The sequence below is a fragment of the Pteronotus mesoamericanus genome, unplaced genomic scaffold, assembly GCF_021234165.1.
Source record: "Pteronotus mesoamericanus isolate MK-2021 breed Mesoamerican mustached bat unplaced genomic scaffold, CSHL_Meso_final scaffold_705, whole genome shotgun sequence".
Taxonomy (NCBI): Eukaryota; Metazoa; Chordata; class Mammalia; order Chiroptera; family Mormoopidae; genus Pteronotus; species Pteronotus mesoamericanus.
The window spans coordinates 3,627,399-3,648,127 of NW_026555326.1; the positions used below are offsets into that span (position 1 = coordinate 3,627,399).

General features: G+C 39.9%; 2 protein-coding genes across 3 annotated transcripts in view; both read right to left on the reverse strand.

The window, feature by feature from the left end:
• The window catches only part of LOC129062466 (membrane cofactor protein-like), a 33,545-nt gene extending 17,212 nt beyond the window's left edge, over nucleotides 1-16,333 (reverse strand). For both annotated transcript variants that reach the window (XM_054563490.1, XM_054563489.1), the window contains exons 1-5: nucleotides 16,272-16,333; nucleotides 7,510-7,698; nucleotides 7,116-7,218; nucleotides 4,893-4,978; nucleotides 3,851-4,048 (exon numbers count right to left, since the gene is read on the reverse strand). In XM_054563490.1, coding sequence (XP_054419465.1) covers nucleotides 3,851-4,048; nucleotides 4,893-4,978; nucleotides 7,116-7,218; nucleotides 7,510-7,666 — 544 coding nt within the window. In that variant the 5' untranslated portion in view covers nucleotides 7,667-7,698; nucleotides 16,272-16,333. The remainder of the gene's footprint in view (nucleotides 1-3,850; nucleotides 4,049-4,892; nucleotides 4,979-7,115; nucleotides 7,219-7,509; nucleotides 7,699-16,271) is intronic.
• A 93-nt stretch (nucleotides 16,334-16,426) lies between these two features.
• LOC129062054 (membrane cofactor protein-like) overlaps nucleotides 16,427-20,729 on the reverse strand; it is a 43,347-nt gene continuing 39,044 nt past the window's right edge. Inside the window, exons 11-12 of the mRNA XM_054562826.1 lie at nucleotides 16,976-17,066; nucleotides 16,427-16,531 (exon numbers count right to left, since the gene is read on the reverse strand). Coding sequence (XP_054418801.1) covers nucleotides 16,427-16,531; nucleotides 16,976-17,066 — 196 coding nt within the window. The remainder of the gene's footprint in view (nucleotides 16,532-16,975; nucleotides 17,067-20,729) is intronic.

The following is a 20,729-nucleotide window of genomic DNA, read 5'->3' on the forward strand; positions in this document are numbered from 1 at the left end:
ATATATTCAAATAATTGTCCATTCAGTTGTTTCTCCTGTCTTTCTGAAACTCCAATAACATGTACGTTTGATTGCTTGCTACTCTTTCCTACGTGTGTCTCTCTCTGTTTTTAATATTTTTTCAAATCATGTTGGATTCTCTTGTCCTGAATTTAGGTTCACTGATCTTTTTCTGTTGTGCTAAAGTGCTGTTAGTCACTTAATGATTTTAAGTTAGGTGTACTGAATGTAATTTACATACAGTAAAACTCTTTTAAGTGCACAGGTGTGTGAGATTTCATAAATGGAATCACTAACCGTGTAATCACCACCACAAAAAAGACTTTGAAAAATTCCATTACATCCAACATTTCCTCATGCCACTTAGTAATCAATACTCCCACCCCCACCCACAAGAACCTACCCAACCAGCCAACCATTGATCTGTTTTCATCCCTATAATGTTGCTTTTCCAGCATGTGATTATATTAAGGCTGCTAAGAAGATTCTCACACAGGGTTCTACATGCACATGTTTTAATTTACTCAGATTGCTGGTTGTATGGCACATGTATATTTAACCTTGTAAGAAACTGCCAAACTGTTCCAAAATAGACATACCACTTTGCATTCTTAACACAAATGTATGAAAGTTCCAATTGCTTCATATCCTTTATGGTTCTACTAGGTGTTTGTTTTTGCTTTTAATTTCATTGTGGTTTTAAATTACATTTCTGCATTTACTAACTGGATTAAGCACCTTTTTGTGTACTTTTCACCACCTTTAAATTTACTTTGGTGAAATAGATCTATTCAAATCTTTTGCCCATTTAATAAAATTAGGATGTTTTCTTATTATTGTGTTTCTATATACATAATAGATACAAGTCCAATAACAGAAATGTTTGCCAATATTTTATCCCAGTGTTTGCTCTCATTTAATTTTTATTCTTATTACAATGTCTTTTGAGAGAAAAACTTCTCAGTTTTTAAGAGGTCCAATTTGTTAATTATTTTTCATTAAAAGATCATGCGTTTTGAATTGTATTTAACATTCTTTGGCCAAGTCACAAGTATTTTCTATGTTTTCCAGTGTAAGTGTTATAGGTTTAAAGTTAAGCCTAAGATCTATTTTCAATAAATGGTCAAATATGGTCCTACCATGAGCTAAGGGTTTTTTTAAAAATGTTTTTGCATACGGTTATCCAATTGTCCCTGTACTTTTACCATATTCCACTGCATGTTTTGTATACCTGTAATGAAATCAACATGGTTTAAAGGGGTCGATTCTGGGTCTCTATATTGTTCCACTGTTTTCTATGGTCAGTCTTTCACCAATACCACACTATCTTATAAGTCTTGACACTAGGAAGATTGACTCTTCTAATTTTTTTCAAAATAGTTTTGAGTTTCTTCCCATATAAATTTTAGTCTTTCAATTACTATAAAAATTTGTCTTGGCATTTTTTATTGAGATTGTTCTCAATTTATAGATCAGTTAAAGAGAATTGGCATCTTTATTCTATTGTCTTTCCATCTATGACCACTAAGTTTTTCTCTATTAATGTCTTGTTTAATCTCTTTTAAGTGTTCAGTTGGTTTTGCCATTCAAATCTTGCATATACGTTGTTAGTTTATTTGCAAATAATTTGTGCAGTTTGGAGCTGTTGAAAAGAGTACTTTCAAGCTTTTGATTTCTATTGCCAGTAATAGACATAGAATTGATTACTGCACATTAAATTCTTATCTAAAACTTCAGTCTTTCATATTTGGCAAACAGACAATCATGCTATAAGTGAATAAAATCTATTTTATTTCTTCCTTTTCAATATGTATGCCTATTTCCATATCTTGCCTTATTGTTCTGGCTATGACTTTCAATGCAATGCTGTATACCACTCTTTACTCTTACCACTGTAAGAGTAAACATCTCTGTATTGTTTCAACTTTAGGGAGAAATAAATTATTCTATTACCATTAAGTATCATGTTAACTATGAGATTCATGTAATGTAGGTGATTTTTGGCAGGTTCATTTAGGTAGCTCACTTCAATTCTTAACTTCCTAAGTTTTACCATGAAAAGACGATAAATTCTATAAAATTTTTTTACATCTATTAAGATGATCATGTGTTTTTCCTTCCTTTATGCTCTTTTTATATGGCAAATTATACTGACCAATTTTCAAATTTAAATCAAGATTTATTCATGGAAAAAATGCTACTTAATTATGATATTGTTATTTTCATATGACAGTATTTGATCTGTTAATATTTTGTTAAGAAGTTTTGATTCTGTGTTAATAATTGATACTGTTCATAATTTTCCTTCACAGTTTTTATCTGGTTTCGATATCAGGGCAATACATCTTTGTATTTTTCTTAAGACTTTGTGTAGAGCTGCTACTATTCATTCCTGAATGAATGGAATGGTAGAATGAATGAATGGTTTGGCAGAATTCCCCAGCGAGGACATGGGCCCCCCAGTTCTCTTCATTAGAGGTTTAAGTTGTCAAAGTTATAGGCATAAAATTGTTATTCCCTTATTATCCTTTAAATGTCTATAGGACATTTAGTCATGCCTTCTTCATTCTTGATATTGGTCATTTTTATCTTCTTTTATTCTTGTCAAACTGGCTATAGATTTATCTATTTTATTGATCTTCTCCAAAAGCCATGCATTTATTTTATTGATTCTATTTTTTTCTCTTTTCAATTTCATTGATTTCTAGTTTTATCATTTCCCTCTGTTTCCTTGTTCTTGGCTTAAATTGCTCTTTTTTTGGGATTCTTAAGATAGAAGCTTAGATTTCTGCTCTGATACCTTTCTCTTTTTCTAATATAAGTATTTCATGCTACAAATATCCCTCGAAGCAATGCTTTTGTTTTGTCCCCAAAATTTTGATATATTGACATGTTCTGTTTCATTTTTATTTAATTCAAAACACTTTTAAATTTTTTGTGACTTGTTCTTTGATTCATTGGTTAGTTAGTATTACCTTGGTTAATTTTCAAATATTTGGGGATTTTACAGATACTACCTTCATTTTTATTCTACATTCATGCCATTGTGATAAATATTTATTGTACAGTAAATGAATTCAATTTTTGGAAATTGAAAAGATTATCTTATTGCCTAGAATATGTTATTAGAGCTTGTTCTCTATGCACTTGAAAAGAGAAAACATTTTGCTGTTATACAGTAGTTCCTTTCTCTCAAGAGTCAAACACACTCTAGTTGTCTCCCTGTTTTTGTCACATTCGAATGCCTTAACATTGTTTTTTTAGGTACAGGCATATCTTGGAGATATTGCAGGTTTGTTCCAGACCACAGTAATAAAGTGTCATAATAAAGTATCATAATAAAGTAAGTCATTATAGTTTTGCTGATAGGGTTGTTATCTTCCATTTGTAAAAACTGCAACATCTGTGAAGTGCAAAAAAGCAAAGTGCAATTAAATAAGTATGCCCATATGTTTTATCCAGAGTTTATCAGTCTTGATGGTGAGAGGGTTAGTCTTTTACATTTTACCATTTCCTGTGGCCAGAACTCTTATGTATCCTGTATTATAAGACTTTATTTTAAGCCAGTGTGTGTCTTATGATGCTTTCAAGCAAAAAAAAAAGTCTTAATTCATGCATATACACAGTAATCCACAATGTATACAGTGAAATACTAAGAACACGTGGGGTGAGGAGTGGGGAACTCTACAACTAAATTTTTTTTTATTTTATTTGACCTATAGTAAATTAATTTAAAAACCAATTAACAGGACGAGCAAGCTCATATGACTGTTTTACTTTTTAGTAAAATTATTTTCAAAGCGTTTCCATACTATTTACAAATGAAGAAAGAAATATATGGAAATATTACCTTTACACTGAGGAGGGTCACTGCTCCATAGGTTATGCCCAGAACAAACAAGCTTCCTCTCTCCAACAAGTGAGTATTCATCTGGTCCATTTGAGGGATTACAACTATAAATTACTACTTCATTGTATTCAAATGTATCCTTGTAGCTATTGGTATATCTCCCATTTGATATTGTTTCAGGAGGTTGACATACAATCTCTTAAAAAGAGGAAAAAAAAGACATAGAAGGCAAAAATATGGTTAAAGATGAAGACAGTATTAGTAATGTCCTGTTAACTACCTTCAATTCATTTATTAACATAATTTCTACAATCTAGTTGTGAATCCGATGTCCATTAAGAAGAAAGTTTCTGTTAGAGAATGTATTATACCAATTCAAAACACTAATGCTGAACTGTACTTTTAAAATAAAAGTTGTTTTCTTAATATCTATAGAAGATACCTATGTGAAATAGCTGTATTATTTTCAAGGCCATTCCAAGTTTGCTCTCATTAGAGAGGTTGACAATTTAATTAGAAAATTTGCTGGGGATTAAAAATAAAACTGAGTGGTAATTGAGGAATGCTTCATAGTTTGTAACTATATCTATGTGTAAATCAATGGTCCACAGGTACACCCAGATATTACCGTCCTTTATCACTTCCATCCTTATGAGTGCACAGTGAAACTTCCAATGCCTACAAATGGTTTGACAATGCAACACACTGAATCCGGAGGTCCTCTTCTAACCCAGGACTTGAAGATATTTGAAAAATGCGGAACACAATGCCATTATTCCATCACTCGTTTCTAAAGTTTTGATTTTTCATGTCAAAGTTCCATAGTCAAAAATGTACCAAGCTTTGAGTGATTAAAAATGAATATGTAAATAATGTATTGTTAAAATGCATCAATTTTTATTCCACGATAATGAATAGCAATAGACGTACCCACCTGAAGATAAGCTCTGCGGGGTCTTTGTTAATTAAAAACATAAAGGGGTCCCCAGGCCCAAAAGTCTGAGCACTGCTGCCCCAAAGCCTAAAGAGAGGGTATACTTACTCTCACACAGTGGGGGACTGTCACTCCATTCCACACTATTTCCAGAAAGTTTACAGTGTAGAATTTGTGCTCCTATTAAGTAATAACTAAGCGAGAAAAGAAAAGATTACTGTTTTCTTTATCAGTTAAGAAGAAGCACATAGTTATAAAGAAAATTTTTTCTGGGGTGGTTTTTCTGCACTACAGTAGTTTGAGGGAGAAGTTTCTTCAACAGAACGTATTGAACTGCTAAGCAAATGGTCAACTTGAAGAGATTTTGCATTTGAGCATGCACAGACTTAGAGGAAAGTGTCTAAATAAATCTGTCATTGCCTGACAGCCTAGCTTCTTTTATGTTTCCAGGAGGTACATCCACATTCGCTTCTCTGAACTTGCTCATGCCATTCGGCTCAGTAGAGCGCCTTGGTAGAGAGATCTGGCCCTCGAGCTTACCTGACTGTATTCACGCCCTGGCTGCAAGACTGACTTGTTATTTGAGTTACCCTTAATGTTTCTCTTTCTCAGTTTCCTCATCTATGAAAGTGATATAATAGTATATACCATGGGGTTGTTCTGAATAATAGATAAATTAGCTTCTGAAATATAGTGAATACTCTGTAAGTTTTAGTAAGTTGTTTTGAAATAATTGACAATGGCTATAGGTAAGGAGGGCAAGAGAAGGTAAAGCTAATCTAATTCTGGCATAGGTACAGAATCCATAAGGAAGAAGAGTTTGCTGCTTTGGGATTGCTTTTGGGCAAAGGTTTGGAATGTACAGGTGTACGCAAGATGCAGTGGAGACTGGTGGTCAGCTATCTCTCTTTAAGTTAGACTATTTCCTGAAACAGCTCTTCTCTAAACACTATGTTGGAATAGGTCTGCAAGGTGATTCAATGGCTCAACATACATTTAGCAAACTGGGCAGCTTTTCTCATTGTTTCTGCTCTTGGGTCTGTTTACTGATGAACTTCTTGCCTTTTCCTCCCACCCCTCCAGTCTTCTGAAATTAACATTTAATTTCAGACATCTCAGAATCTTTCTCTTGTCAAAGTTAGAAACCAACATCAAATGGAAAACTGGATAATTCACACAATTGTGAGCATTAAACAACACACTTTTAAACATCCACTAGATCAAATAGAAATTAGAAGGGAAATTATAAAATACTTTGAGATGAGTGAAAATGAAAACATAATATCCCAAAACTTACTGGATGCAGCAAAAGCATTTCCAAGGGAGGGATTTATGGTTATAGACACAATAAAGAGCAAGAGCTCTGAAATCAACAACCTAACTCTATAACTTTGGAAATTAAAAAGATTAAATTCAGTGTTAGCCAAAGAAAGCAAATAATAAAGTTTGGAGCAGAGATAAGCAAAACATTGAAAAGAAAAAGAGTAGAGAAAAAGAAATCAAATTAAAAGTTCTTTGGTCAGAAAGATCAACTAAAATTGAAACTTACCACTGTTTGTAGATAATAAAGTCTTATATATAGAAAACCCTAAAGACTATACACACACACATACACACACACACACATGCGCGCGCGCGCGCACACATACACAAATCCTGCTAGAACTAATAAATGAATACAGCAGAGTAGCAGCACACAAAGTCAATTTAAAAAATCAGTTGCATTTTTATAGTGTATTGTATTTATACTCAAAATGCATATTTTTCACAAATTTTCAAATATGTACTATTAAAAGGGCCCTATAGAACAAGGCTACATGAAGAGCTTGGTACTTGTTTTTGAGACCTTCATTCCGTCTCAAATTTAAGTTTTTTCAACTAAGAGACATTGATCAATTTTATGGTCCAGGCTAACAAGGTCAATTTTCTTTTGATACTTTACAGAATTATCTTGATATAATAATATCTTTGGTGGGCAAATCCATTCTCTCATTCTATAAGCCCTCCTTCAACTCTGAGAGTTGGCCATGTTCAATAGGGTGCAATTTGTTCTTAAAGTAATGTCACCATGATTATTGCATTTTTAATGCTAATGATAAATTTATTCTTACATATAATGCTATAAAATTTTCCTTTCCTTCAATTTAAATTTCTATTCATATCACATCTTTTCAGTCTCCATAAAAATACCAAGAGCTGACTTGCTGCAAGTCCAGCTTGTTACACAGAAAGCTAGATGAAATCAACATTATGGGAATGCTGAAGAAGAGAAACAAACCGAACATAGAACTAGTAACATTTATGTTAGTCCTTTAAGGAGCAACTACTTACCCCTCATTACAAACATAGTGAGCCTGTGAACCAAACTGGAAAGTTCCACTTACGAAGACTACTTTCCCATTTAGGGGTTCTCCTAGCTGTGAACATGATTTTTCTAAAAGAAAAATTACAAATTTATTGTTTTATATCAATTTTAAAACATATTTGAATCAAAATCAAAATTCTACACTGCTCTTTTAAATTCATTTAACTATTTAAAGGCCAAACTTAAGATTCACATTTATCCTGACAAGCGATTGCCAAGGAAAAGATTCCTGAGAGATTTTCAAAGACACTGCTATCTAACATCCTCATTCCCATGAGAATATCATCATTGCAGTAGTAAAATATGCTAACATGTGTAAAAATCTCCAGAGTAATAAAAATAAAAGTTTTCTTTACTTACTTGTACAAGCCTCCTGGAGGGGTGTCCATGTGTTATCTGGTAGACAAACAGTGGTGGTAGAGAGAAAAGGTACAATACGCTTGTATCCTAAACGACACTTAAATTGAACTCTGTCCCCATGACGATAAGACGGTGCCGGTCTACCCTTGAGCATCATAGAGTGGAATCTTGGTGGATCACCACAGGCATCTGGGCATAAGAGAATAACAACAGGCAAATAAAGTGTTTTATCATTTTCATCAGCCATGGGCTGTAGTCTGGCAGCAGGTCCGTAGTGCAGAATAAATGGAAAGGTCCGTGGCAGGCTTTTAAATGTTTGTTTCATGCTTTTACACAAGTGGGGGTGGTAGTTGAGGATGTGCCATGCTAACTTAAAATAACATTCTATTAGGTTTTGTTGGGGAATGAGGTGAATATTCACTCAAGACTAAACTGAAATGACAACTCTCAAGGCCGGGGTGTCAGAAAAATATATATTTATGCATCTTTTCCTACTTTTTTCTGAGTTCATTTCACACTTACTTCTACACTAAGAAGACTTACATAGTAAATAGTCCTTGATCAGGTTACTCTTCCACAGTCTGAAACACGAACTGATGATGACCTGTCACTTCAGGCTCAGTCTCCTCTCTGAAGGCAAGTTCCCAGAGGACAGAGAAGTGTATGCGTTCTCTGTACCCAGTGGGTGCTCAAGAAATGCTATGTTAGGAAGTGATTATTAAATAAGCATTGTAGATTTCATAGATCAAAATAAATATGGACTAAACTATTTCAAAATATAAGACTTCATGTCATATGTTTCACATCAGTGAACTGAGCATTTTATATGTGAACAGGTATTTAGATATCAACATTTACTACTTTTAATACCCTTTGAAGAAGAAAACACTGCTTTCTTGGGCATTATTTTAAATGTAATTTAATCTCTCTTCATGGATCAATGGATCATATATTCTCTCAGAAGTTCCTTGAAGTAGCTGTTTGGGCTGTGCATCCAACAGTTCCCGACAATAAAATTACTATATTGTTTTGCTTTAAAATTATTTACTTTTGTTTTTTTAGTAGTTTTTTCTCCCTATTGCTATTTCTACTTCAGCAGCATTTCTTTCCTTTAAATATTTTGTGGGCTCGAAAACCTAACAAATGTGTTAGGACAATTATTTAAAATAATGTGATAGAGACACAGCAAGTCCTAAAGAGCTAGAAGAATGCAGAGGCTTCCGTACAAGGTTAAGGGCCTAAGGAGAAGGATCTCTTTTGATTCTTGAGAAACCTTTCCTCTCTTACTCCCTGAACCTTGGTCTTCGGATTGCAAGACCAGCCAAAAGAACTCTAAGCAGGTGAAATTTTACTTTTATTTCATATCATATTCTAAATTCTAAAATTCTCTCTATATACATAGTCCACCATAATCTATAATCAACCTACTGGCAAAATGTTTCAACATTTCTCTTATGCTGACCTCAGCATCTGAATACAACTGCCTGAAACAAAACAAAAACAAAAGGCAAACCAAAAGCCTTAATAATTAATAGCATCTTAAAAAAGAGGATTAGTACAGAGGTGAGTTTTATTAATAACATTACATTTATTAAATACAGTGAGACAGACATTCTTACAATAGGGGAAAAAAAAACCCCATGAGCTAGAAATGCTATAAAATTCCACTCAGAATACATAACATCATTCCAGAATTTCCTGGAACCACCAAGAAAGAAATCATGTAATGACATGCCCATGATTTAATGATACATGTATTCTTTGTTTTATGCATTCAACCTTTGTAACTTTGTATAAAAAGATTAAGAAGAGAAGATGCCTAATATTACTCTCATATACAGTTTCTGCTTGGAAAAGGAAAAGTCAATTGACTACTTTAATCTATTCAACTAATTTGAAGTATTTCTTCCCACAAACATGCATTATGAAAGACATGCTTTCAGCAATGTGCAGAATTTAAAATTTGGTTGGCAACCAGCTGACTACTTGGTTTATACATTGTGATAACTGAGCCTAATTTAATCAAATTTCTTCCCTTGCTCAGAATACTGAATTTTTTTCCAGCAAGGATATTCAAACTAAACATTTCCATATACAGAAAAACCGCACACTGACATTTTTCTACACAGTTTACAATGTAGTTATTATTAGGTTACAATGCTATACTTTAACAATAGTTAACATTATGTAATATGACGCGCTGCATTCAGAAAACTTTCCAACGTTACAGGTGAGTTTTAGGAAAATGAAATCATTTTCTGCTATTGGCCAGAAGAACGGTTCACCTTGTCTACATTTGCCAAAACCGGGTAAGCACTCTCTACCTGCTTCCAGAAATTAAAATCACTTCCTGACATGAGTACACGCAGCCCTGCCTGAGTGGCGCCTTCAGAAAATCACGGTCTCTGGCCAAACGGGAGCCCAGTGAAACCTGACCATCCTGCTCCTTCTCCCACTGTCTACACTGCCTTCTTTAAAACTTTCTTTGCTTCCCAAAATGCAGACACTGGCATCTACACCTATTTTATTTCTCACTTCTGACTCTTTTCTAGGCCTACAAAAAATCACTAAATTACTTTCAAAGTCATTAAGTGGCCTCTTTGTTTGTCAATGAATCCTAACATTTTCTTAATTTTAGTTACCCTGTCTATAGTATCTGGAGCTATTGATTGCTCTGTCTTCACTCCTTTCTATTCAAAAAACTCTCTCTTTGGTTTCCAGGACAGCACAGCCAACTGATTTTCAGCTTGTCCTCTGGCTAGTCTTCCCTCTCTGCCTGATCGGATAATGAATGGGAGAATCTTATGTTCCTAATGGGTCCATCTGAGAACTCTTGTTATTTCGTTCTGCAGACCCACTGTTATTTCATTCTGCAGAGCCCCTGGGTGGGTAGATATGCTCCCATGACTTCATTACCCCTGAGAAGAGCTGCCTCCCAAATTCCTCCCCATCCCAGATCTCTACTTGGGGTGCTAAGTCTACATAGTCAATTGCCACTCCACACAGCTCCACTTGGAAAGTGTCATACTATCTTAAGTAATATAAAGAATGCGCTCTTTTGATTCTTCACACCCACATATACCCAACAAACTACTTATATTGTTTCCACAACTGAATGCCTGTTCATCCCTCTAGCTCTGTCCTTTACTTCTACAGCCACTATTATTTATCTGGATTGTGACCAGAGTTTCTGAACAGGTCTCCACCAACTTTGGTGCTATTCATTCATTTTTCATAATGCTACCAGAGTAATACTGATATGACACAGCGACCAAGGACCTCCCGAGTCAGATACTTTTCAATGGACACCCAATGCCCTCAACATAATGTTTAGGGCTTCTTAGCACGGCTAACAGACTTTTACAATAAAATCTGTCACTATCTGAATCTTGCTTTCTCTTGCACACTATTCGCAAGCCATATTCAGGTTCCTTGTAGTGGCCATTAAATTACTTAAATTTCTTGGGTTACTTTAGCACCCTAGGCCTGCATGCATCATTTTCCTTCAGCTTTGATCGGAGACCCTGCGGTTCTTCCCACCCGCTCACCCTTCAGCTCTATCTTAGATGCGACGGCTTCCTTGAAGCTGTTGACACGTCTCACTTAAATATTGATTTAACTGTCCTCATGCTCCCCCATTTTTCTCTCTACACACTTTTACTATTGCAGTTGTTGATTGTTTATGCTCCCTATAAGTCTGTCCTTGAGCACCTCATCTCATTTATCACTGCATTTCGGGTACCTGGCATCAAAGCTGAATGAGCATGGTTATCAGACCTATACACTCTTAGATCAAAACTAAATTCTTTCCTGTTCAGCCAGCTTGTCATGAAGAGATCTCCAAATCATAACTTTTCTTTGTTATTTTTATGCCTGTGTTCATTTTTTATTAATTTATTTATAGACATTTCCCTTTATCAGAGTTTTAAATTTCTTTCATGTCAAAATATTTATGGTTAGTTTATTAGGCACCCATTTCTCATTACTGTTATTATTAAAAATGGCTTTTAAATATTACCAAAACTGAATTCCAAATACTGTAGATTATATTTTTTCCTAAAATATGGCAATGAAAGATTCTAGTACTTGATTCTTGCAACAATAGTAATGTTATGAATAATTTTAGACATAGCAAACATGGAGCACTACCTGTGTCAACCATTATTTCAGGTGCTTTTTAACTAACTTAATCTTCATAACTATGCGATGAGTTGGGTACTATTTCCCCCTCTTTAATATGAGCAAAAGGAAGTATAGGCAGGTAAAGTAACTTGCCCAAGAATACATTTCTAGTAGGTAACTGGTCCAGGAGTCAAGCCAGGAAGCCTGGTTCTACTACAAACACTGCTTCCCATCTGGAACACTTGCATGCTTACACCAACACACCATGCCTGCAATTTAGTCTTCAAGAAATGCTCCTCTACTAAGCCTGGAGAAATTATAGCAATGGTACTTTAGATTTGCATTGTACTAAGTCAAACAGAAGGACTCAAGTTTCTCTAAAAGGATAGGTAATGACATTGCAGTATGAATTTTATGGTGGTAATGATTCACTCCTAAGTGTCCTCTTCCTTTTTACAATTAGTGACTCTTTGATCTAGTTCTACGCTTCTCTTGCCTCCTTGGTTCTACTGCTGTCACAGTGGATAGAGAGGATAGCTGGAGAGTCCATGAATGTCCGGGGCCCTATCGCATCCCTCAGTCTTCGCTCCCACTGCTCCCTGTGCTCTGAATACCCTTCCTCCCTGCTCAGCTGTAACTCCTGCTCGGCTCTCATCTTGTGGACTTAATCCACCCAACATCTCCTCTAGGAAGCATTTTCTCCTTCCCCGAAGGAGGCAGCGACCAGTCTGCTATTCCTGGACTCTCTTATGCATGGATCTGTCAGGTCACTAGCAGATGTTTTTGTGTTTATTAGTTAACATGGCCGATGCTACTTATCCCTGTGGCCATAACACCTAGCACACAATGTCCTCCATAGTAGCTATTCAAAAAAAAAATTGACACTCAATGTACCACTGCTGTCAAATAAAAAACATATAAACAAATGTTTATAACATATAAACATATACAAAATAAAAAAATGGGGAAGAAGATGTTGTAATGAATATAATATTGACAATAATCATTTAAAACTGTCTGCTCTGGAGAAGAATTTGGATACATAATTTCTTTCGTTGCCTATCTGCCAGTACCCTGTAACCTAGCAATTGATAGGCAAAGGACTAGTGTCTGCACTGCAATATGCAGACTAAGGAAACTAAGAAACTACTATGTAAGCACTTTTGATCTTAGTTTCTTTAATGAAAGGAAGGAAGGGAGGGAGGAGGGGAGGGGAGGGGAGGGGAGGACGAACCTGAAATAGGTATTAGAGACCGCATATAACAGTATATCATGGATTTGGTTCTTCCAAAAAGAAGAACCCTTCTGGATGAGTGAGATCGCTCCTGGAAACACAGGTGTTCCCTTCTGCAACTTCCTAGCATTTGACAACCTCTCTGAGATGTAAGTATCCCACGCACGACACTATCTGCTTACAAACCTTCTTCTGAGCTGCTTCAAGAGGAAAATGTTTATTTTATTCACATGTTTTCCCTGCCCAGCAGAGTGATTTCTCATTTTTACTTTCTCTAAGTTTTATTTTATCTTGATTTTAACCTTCAACCTTAAACGTAACCTTGTTTTCATCCCCTTCGTTTCTAATTTTGTTATCTTCCATGTTGCACCTTACATTTTATCTATTTTCCTCTATTCCAAATAGCACTCATAGTGTTCTCCAACTCTAGTGTTAAGACTATACTAAATTTTATTCTTCTTTAAAAATTTCCTTTAGTTTTTTTCTTACCGCCACTCTTCCCTTCCCTCCCTCATAGAAACAAACTTTTTGATGATCAGTAACAAGAACACTGGAACAACCTGAGCCCTGCAGACTCTACGTAAACAGGAAAAGACAGAGCCTCTTTGATCTGCAGCTGTCTCTGCCTTAGCTTTTTATAGGCACCACTGAAAGGCCTTTAAAACACGTCCCTCCCGGAGGCAGGAGGGATTTGTTCCTAGGCTCTGAGCCCCAGTTAAATATTATACCTAATTTTCTGGCATTCAGTACAAGTGTGTTGATACTGAGGCAAAAAAATGGGCTTTTGCAGCCGCCAATGTGACCAGACAGGCAAGATCTATGCATCCCAGGGGAGAGAGGGCAGGAAAAGTTTTGGAAGAGTGACAAGTAAGGGAGGATTGGAGCTGGAGTGTGTGTGTCTTATGGAGATAGTTTAGTCAGAGACGGTCCCTCAGGAGTAAGATCACAAATGAGTTTGAAGGGTAGGAAGAAGCCAATTTGTAAGAGGCAGCAGGAGAATATTCCCAGACTGAGGGACAGAAAGTGCCAAGGCCCCAAAGCAGCAGCAGCATCTGGCCTGTCACATGGGCAGAAAAGTCTCCCCTTGACCACTCATTCGTTAAACGCTGGCAGAGAACCATGCTCCTTCCCTCCAGAGGACCTGTCTGGGGTTAAAGGCTATTAGTGTTACGGTTTGGTTACTGTCTGCCAGTCCCAATAAATTTCAGCAAATATTTTTTGGTCCCTGCTTATGTCCCTGTGTGTGCACGTGTAGGTGCAAACAGAAAAAGAGTAAAACAAGGATCATGGAAACAGGAATGGTTTGTTATGGCTCACCCATGTAGCCCCAGAACCAGCACAGGACCTGACACACGCATGGCAAATATTTGAATGAGTTCTGCTAAGGAAAGATGTAGGGGGCCGCTTTGAGTGGCATTGAGGACTGTAGTCCCGCTCAAGCTGGGGCCTGGGAGAAGACCCGTAGACTTGGCTGGTATATGGGTATGCGGTTGATAGGCAGGACCTGGCAATAACTCCGAGGGCCCCCAGGGGAAATCAGGCCTAGAAGTAAATTGCGCTCCTTGAAGCATGCTTTGTTTCTCCCTCAAGCTCTGTTAATCTTATACTAGATAACCAGCTAAGGCTGGGAAAGAAATTTACAGAATTCCTGGACCTTGTCCCAAATTCCAGCTGGTGCCATAATGTTTGCTTATCTCAGACCCAAGCAGTTCAGTGTGTCCCTGCCATTGTCTTCTTCAGACATCACCTATTCTCTGTAAGCTTAAATTACTTATATAATTAGATTACCTATACATTCCTGCTACCTATCCCCCAGCTTGTAACCCTCTTAATACAAGTCATTGGACACCGGGGTCTTGGGGCATTCTCCTTTAGAGAGGATCTCCTTCCCCTTTCCTTGACAGGAAAACAGGGTCTCCAAGGACTCTCTCTTTCATTCATCTGTGGCAAATCGGGGGACTTCTAGGCTGGAGTCCCCCGTAGAAAGAATGCAGCATACAAACTGTATATGTAATAGGATCCTAAAATAATTGGGGCATAGAAACCCAAGTGCATGTAAGGACAGAACAAAATTATAACCAAGTATTAAAAATAATTGCCCTTTCATTGTGTACATTTTATACAATATGTATGATTTTTTTAGGACTCATTCCACTTAATGAAACATATATCAAACTTACTGGATGATCTTCAGCTTTAGTTTATGAGCTTTAGAGGAAAACCCTATTACAGTTACCTATCAATCATTTCTTAAGATACTTATTTCTCACTAGGTTTGGCTATTAGTAGGTTTTAGGTTGTTTTAGATCTCACCTCAAACAGGACCCAATCTAATGACAAAAAGGAAAAAAAAAAACATTGCCCAAAAGACATTTGGGGATAGAACAGTATAATGTCTATATTGGATGGGAATAGGAAAATGACCCCATGGTTTTTTTTGTTTGTTTGTGTGTGTGTGTGTTTTTAAAGCAACAGTCTCAAACCAATAACAATACGCTTTGGGGCAACAAAAGGCCTGTTACCTTTTGTAGAAAAAACACTGCACGCCCTTCCAAAACCCTCTACATCCCTGGACCTAGAGCTAGGTCTCACTCAAGGGGTTCCTACAAAACATGCGCTCCCCAGTCCCCATGCAAAGAAAGCAGCGCACTTCCTGGCAGCACGCGCTGTACCGCTGGCCTGGACACTTGTATAAAGTACACAACCGGTAACACCGGACCCGGGCTCCCTGCCCCCGGTTCTCCCGCACCCCCCTACCCGTCCCCGGCCCCGGCCAAATCAGAGAGGGCCTAAAAGCCTCCCTCACCAAGGCTTCGCGCCGTCCCGGGAACACTATGCAAAGCCTCCCACCGACACTACTGGCTCCAGCAACATCCCCAGGCACCTGGGTCCTCACCTTGAGAACCGGGTCTGCGCTTCCCATCCCGCTTGGCTCAGTCCAGAAACATGCAAGCTTTTTCTTGGTCCCAGGCAATCACTGACCCCCGCCCAGCCTCCGCAAGGCTCAGTGCCGACCACGAAGCAACCGTCACCTCTGTCCCTTCAGGGTCCCCCACCTCCCTGGATCCGAGCACAGCACAACCCCGAGGTGCTCTAGCCACGCCTTCACCCCAACTCTGCGCCTCCAAAGTAGACCAAACCCCGTGCCTCTTACCGGACCCACCAAATACCCCGCACCCTCGCCCCTCGGTTCCGGTGGGCCACCTCCCCAACACGCCCCAGTTCGCCTACAGAACTCACACCCTTTCCCATACCCTACCGGTGGTTTGGGGAGGCAAGAGGCCTAGGACCACCAAAAGGATCCCAGCGAAGCACCAAGAGAAGAAGGGACTCCCGGGGCGGCGGGGAGGTGCCGTGCGCGGAATGTAAGAAGCCGTCATCTTCCAAAGGGACAGTGAGCATTTACCTTTTTGAATGCGGACACCAGACGACGCAACAATCCCCAGACTCCAGAAGTGTCAAGTGAGGTACCGCTGATGGGCGTGGTCTGAGCCGTGACGTTGAGGGTCAGGCGGGCCGAAGGACGGGCGACAAGGCGGCGCCCGGCGCCGGGGAGGTGCGTTAGCTCTGGATGGAATGTGGTGGGTCTAAGCCACCGGGCACGCTGGCAACTGAGGCTCCGCCCGCGCCCGCGTGGGGCCGGCTGACTGTTCTCTGGCTACTTACCTACCCGGAGGCACCCCTGCAATTTGCCAGAAATTCAAGTTCACCGCCGCATTCATAGACAGTTACCATTGCCAAAAGCTGCTCGGGTGATGATGATTACATCACAGACTGAGAACTGTTTTTCTCAGAGGTGTCATTATAATGGTAATGTGTAGACCTCAAAAACATTTAGAGGAAATAAACCCTTCCTCTTTTCTTCCCCTGCAGTTCTATTCAGGTAGCTCATGATGCGTGTATTGAGAACTGCCTATGAGCCAGGCACCGCGCGAGGTCAGCGGGTACAAAGGCAGATACCGTTCCTCCCCTGCCTCCAAGGAGCTCATAGTTTGTTCAGGTTCTAGAGGGCCATGCTGTCAAGGCAGTGTTAGGAAGGATCGGGGTTGTTCAAGGTGCTGGTGTGCCTCAGGAAAAGGACAGGTGCATACTTTTTAACCCCACACTCACCTGGGTGGGCTCTGGACTTCTGCGGAGCTGCCGCCACCTTGCCCCTTTGCCTGATGTGCCAGCTCGCCTACGGCCAGGCTCACGGGGGCCCCTGTAATTCCAGGGAAGAAGGGAGCTTTGGGGAGACGCTCCAGCCTCCCTCTGAACTAGGAGAGTCTTCCTCCCTCCCCCTGCTCCTCATCCCAGCGGCTGGGGGAATAATGAAGTTTGCGCGCAGCCCTAGATTCAGCTGAGGATGCACGAGGCTGGGGACAGGGTGCCGGTGTCATCTTCCATGGACGCTGTGCTGGCCCTGCGGGCGCTCGGCCTGGGGGTTAGAAGAAACTTTCTTCTTCTTTTTTTTTCTCTTTTTGTTATCAGTAAACGAAGCAGATCCGCTGCCAGGGTGACACTGAGGGGAACGAGATGTGCACTGACAAGGTGCCCGAGTGTATATTTTTCTGAACTTTGATGATTTTTTTTTCAATAGAGTCGGTATTCTGACCGCTGCCCCACATTGACACTTTTATTATCTGTAGCTCAATTTCACGGAGCAGATTTGGTTTTCTTTTCCAATCATAAGATTCTTTTCAAAACAAATCAGCCTCACTCTCTGGTGGTGCCTTTGTTTTGTCCCTCTTGTCCCTCTTCCTGGGAGGACATTTCTTGAGGACTGAATTCACATAGTTCTGGGTGGAATACAATCGCTCACTTTCTCCAAGAAGTCTTTTGTTTTACCCCTACTTGTTTCCAAAGAAGCAGGCCTTCTTCTTTATTATGAGAATAATAAAACAATAAAACATAATATTTATTGAATGCTAACTCTGCAACAGGCACCTTCCATCTGGCCCCACACGCACGCACGTGGCTTTTGTTCATCACAATAACGCTATGAGGGAAGGGCTAATACTTGCTTCACATTACAGAGAAACAAGCAGACTCAGAGAGGTGTAGGAAATAACTTGACCCATGTTCTGAGTTCATAAGTGGCAGAGTCAGGATTTGAACTCAGTCCTTCCTGGCTAGAGAGGATGGGCTCTTAACCAAACACAATGCTAATGCTGCAGACACAACCTCAGCTTCCCCATCTCATTTCACATAACATTCCTCAACTGCCTGGACACTGAAGGGGGCTGGCACAGCAGAGGACAGAGGGGAACCAGTCCGTGGGGCTTACTTATGTGTTTGCTTCCCTCAGAACTGGGGGTGGGGGGAGTCATGACTGACCACGGGGAGGAGGAGGGTGCGCCACAGTTCAGCAGGAGGTGCTGATGCTTCCTCCCCCCAAACCCTGGGATCCCTCCTGTTTGGGCTCTATTTGGGGTGTGTAATAATTATAACCCCACTGCCTGCAGCCTGTCTAGTGAAGATGTGAATTTAATAAAACCTTCAAGTGGCTTTATTGGCTGTACATTCTTGCTGAGGGCTTATCAAGAGAAAGAAGCTTTACTCAACACAAAGATATTCAACCTCATCAGATCTGTAGCTGTGATCTGTTCATTATGAGTTTTTATCTGGAATCAAAAACTATGAATTGCCAAGGTGAGGGTGAGCACTGTACCTCTGAGATTCTACTAAATGGCCAAGGATATTTCATCAGTTTCTACAGGGAGGACTTCTGCTTCCCTCAGCTCCCCGTTCCTGGCTTCGCTTACTCACGTTCTAATGAAGTTACAGCCTGGAAATTGCTTGCCTGTCTCTGTTATATAAGCTTATCGAAGGTGGTGCTAAGCTGCCCAGTACCAGTTACCCCATAATCTCCTGTGGATTTTGGTCAATGGGTACGTGTAGATGCAAAGGAAGAAGAGGTGCAAAACTACCTATAAACTCTACACGACCGAACTCAAATAGTACCTCCCCGCACCTACATCACCTAGCTCCATGTCCCCCACTCACGCATTCATTTATGCTCCAAACATTTATTCAGTTCAACAACTATATATTGGACATCTAATGTAGGCCATACAAAGTGATTAAATGCTAGGCGCCCAAGATGATTAAAAAATGGTTCCTGCTCTTAACATGCTCAGAATCCAGTGGAGCTGGCAAACAATAAAATGACTGCTGTAACTCAGTGTGGGTTGAGGATGGAGGGAACTTTGGGAGCTCCCAGTGGGCATGTCAAAGTGTCACTATGGAACCCCAGGCAGAAGGAATTGGCTGTGCATAGGCTTACAAAGATGTGAGAAAGCAGGCACGCAAGGGCAGAAACTTCCTGTTCTTTGTCACTCAAGTGCCCACTTAGGCGCATATCTTCCCCAGGTCCTGGAGGTGCATGTTGATTTCCTTAAGTCAGTTCCAGTCCCCACTGCCAGCGAAAAGTCAAGGCACGGACAGGTGATGCTGTCCTGCTGATGAAGGGAAGCCTGCTGGGCTTTCTGGAGACATATTCCTCACTTGTAAAAAGAATTGCTGAGACATGCCCCTTTTTGCCTTTGAGCTTTGTGTGAGGAGGGGGTGCTTAGAGCCCCCAAAGCTGTCTCTAAGCTGTGAGAGGGAAAGCCAAGAACAGGGCAGAGAAGCTGACACTGAGCCCTGATATCGAGCTGCTAAATATACCAATCCTGGGACCACTGTCTTGTTATGGGAAATAATAAAGGTCCTTATTATTAAACAGCTTTTCATTGATTTTTCTGTCACTCGTAGCCTATAGAACCTTACCTGATAGAGCAGGTGTGAGAAATCACATATGCACCCCTGCTCCTATCTTATTGCCTTTGCTCTTGAACTTCCTGTGACCATAGGTGCCTTCTTACCAATTCCATCTGTTAAAATCATACACACTCTATGAGACCCACCTCAAATATCACCTCCCTCTGCTCAGACCAGTGTGATTCTCCTGCCATCTGACTCATCTCCGTTTTAGAAGGCCATACACATTGGTCCTTGCATCATGGTTATCTCTGTGTTTGTCTTACTCCTCCACTAGATTGGAAGTTCTCTGAGGACAGAAGCTATGTCTTATGCTCCTTTGCAAATCCTGAAGTGCCTCCCCAGTGTCTGATCTCAGGGGATGCTCAATAAATGCTTGATAAGTTTAATGGGATGGAATGGGGGTCTGGAAAGAGGTAAGATACAAACAAAGGAGAGCTCTGATCTGGTGAAACATAAAGTTAAAGAAAGACCCGGCCCGGCAGATAAGGCCTGGGAACCTGTGATTTCAGGGCCTGGAGAATCGTTAAGTTAAGAAAGTCAGGGATGACAGACCATGCTGGGTAGAAGTTGACAGCTGAGACGCTAAAAAATAACAAGCATGGGAATAAATTTATACATGTAAATTTACAGCTCATCCCAAGGTATAACATAGAAAGGACAGCCGGACTCTGAAGTCAGGGGTGGTCGGTGTGACATGTCCCTAAGAGGTGAGATTTCTGGTACTAGACTGATCACTCACTGCCAGGTTCCTCTCAGCCAGGCCTTGGGAACTGCAACACCACCTCACAGTGGCTGCTGGACATCAGAGCAGCGCCTGGTCGATGCTAGAGTGGCTTTGGAAATCCAAGAATGTGGGAGCTGAGAAGAGGGTGGTAAAATACCTTCGCAGCTGAGCAAATTTCAGAACTTCTTGTGTCATTCAAGGCTACGGGGGAGTGGGCCAGACATGCCGCATGGGTAGGTGTGGAAGATGCTGCTTCTAAGATTTGAACTGGAAGTGAAATGATGAGGAAGTGAGAGCTTTGAGTTTTATTTTCGGGGGGAAAATGAGAAAGCAAAACTCTCTATGGCCGGGACTTAAAACATAATAGAGGCACCTGGATGCTAGTACTGAGAAGTT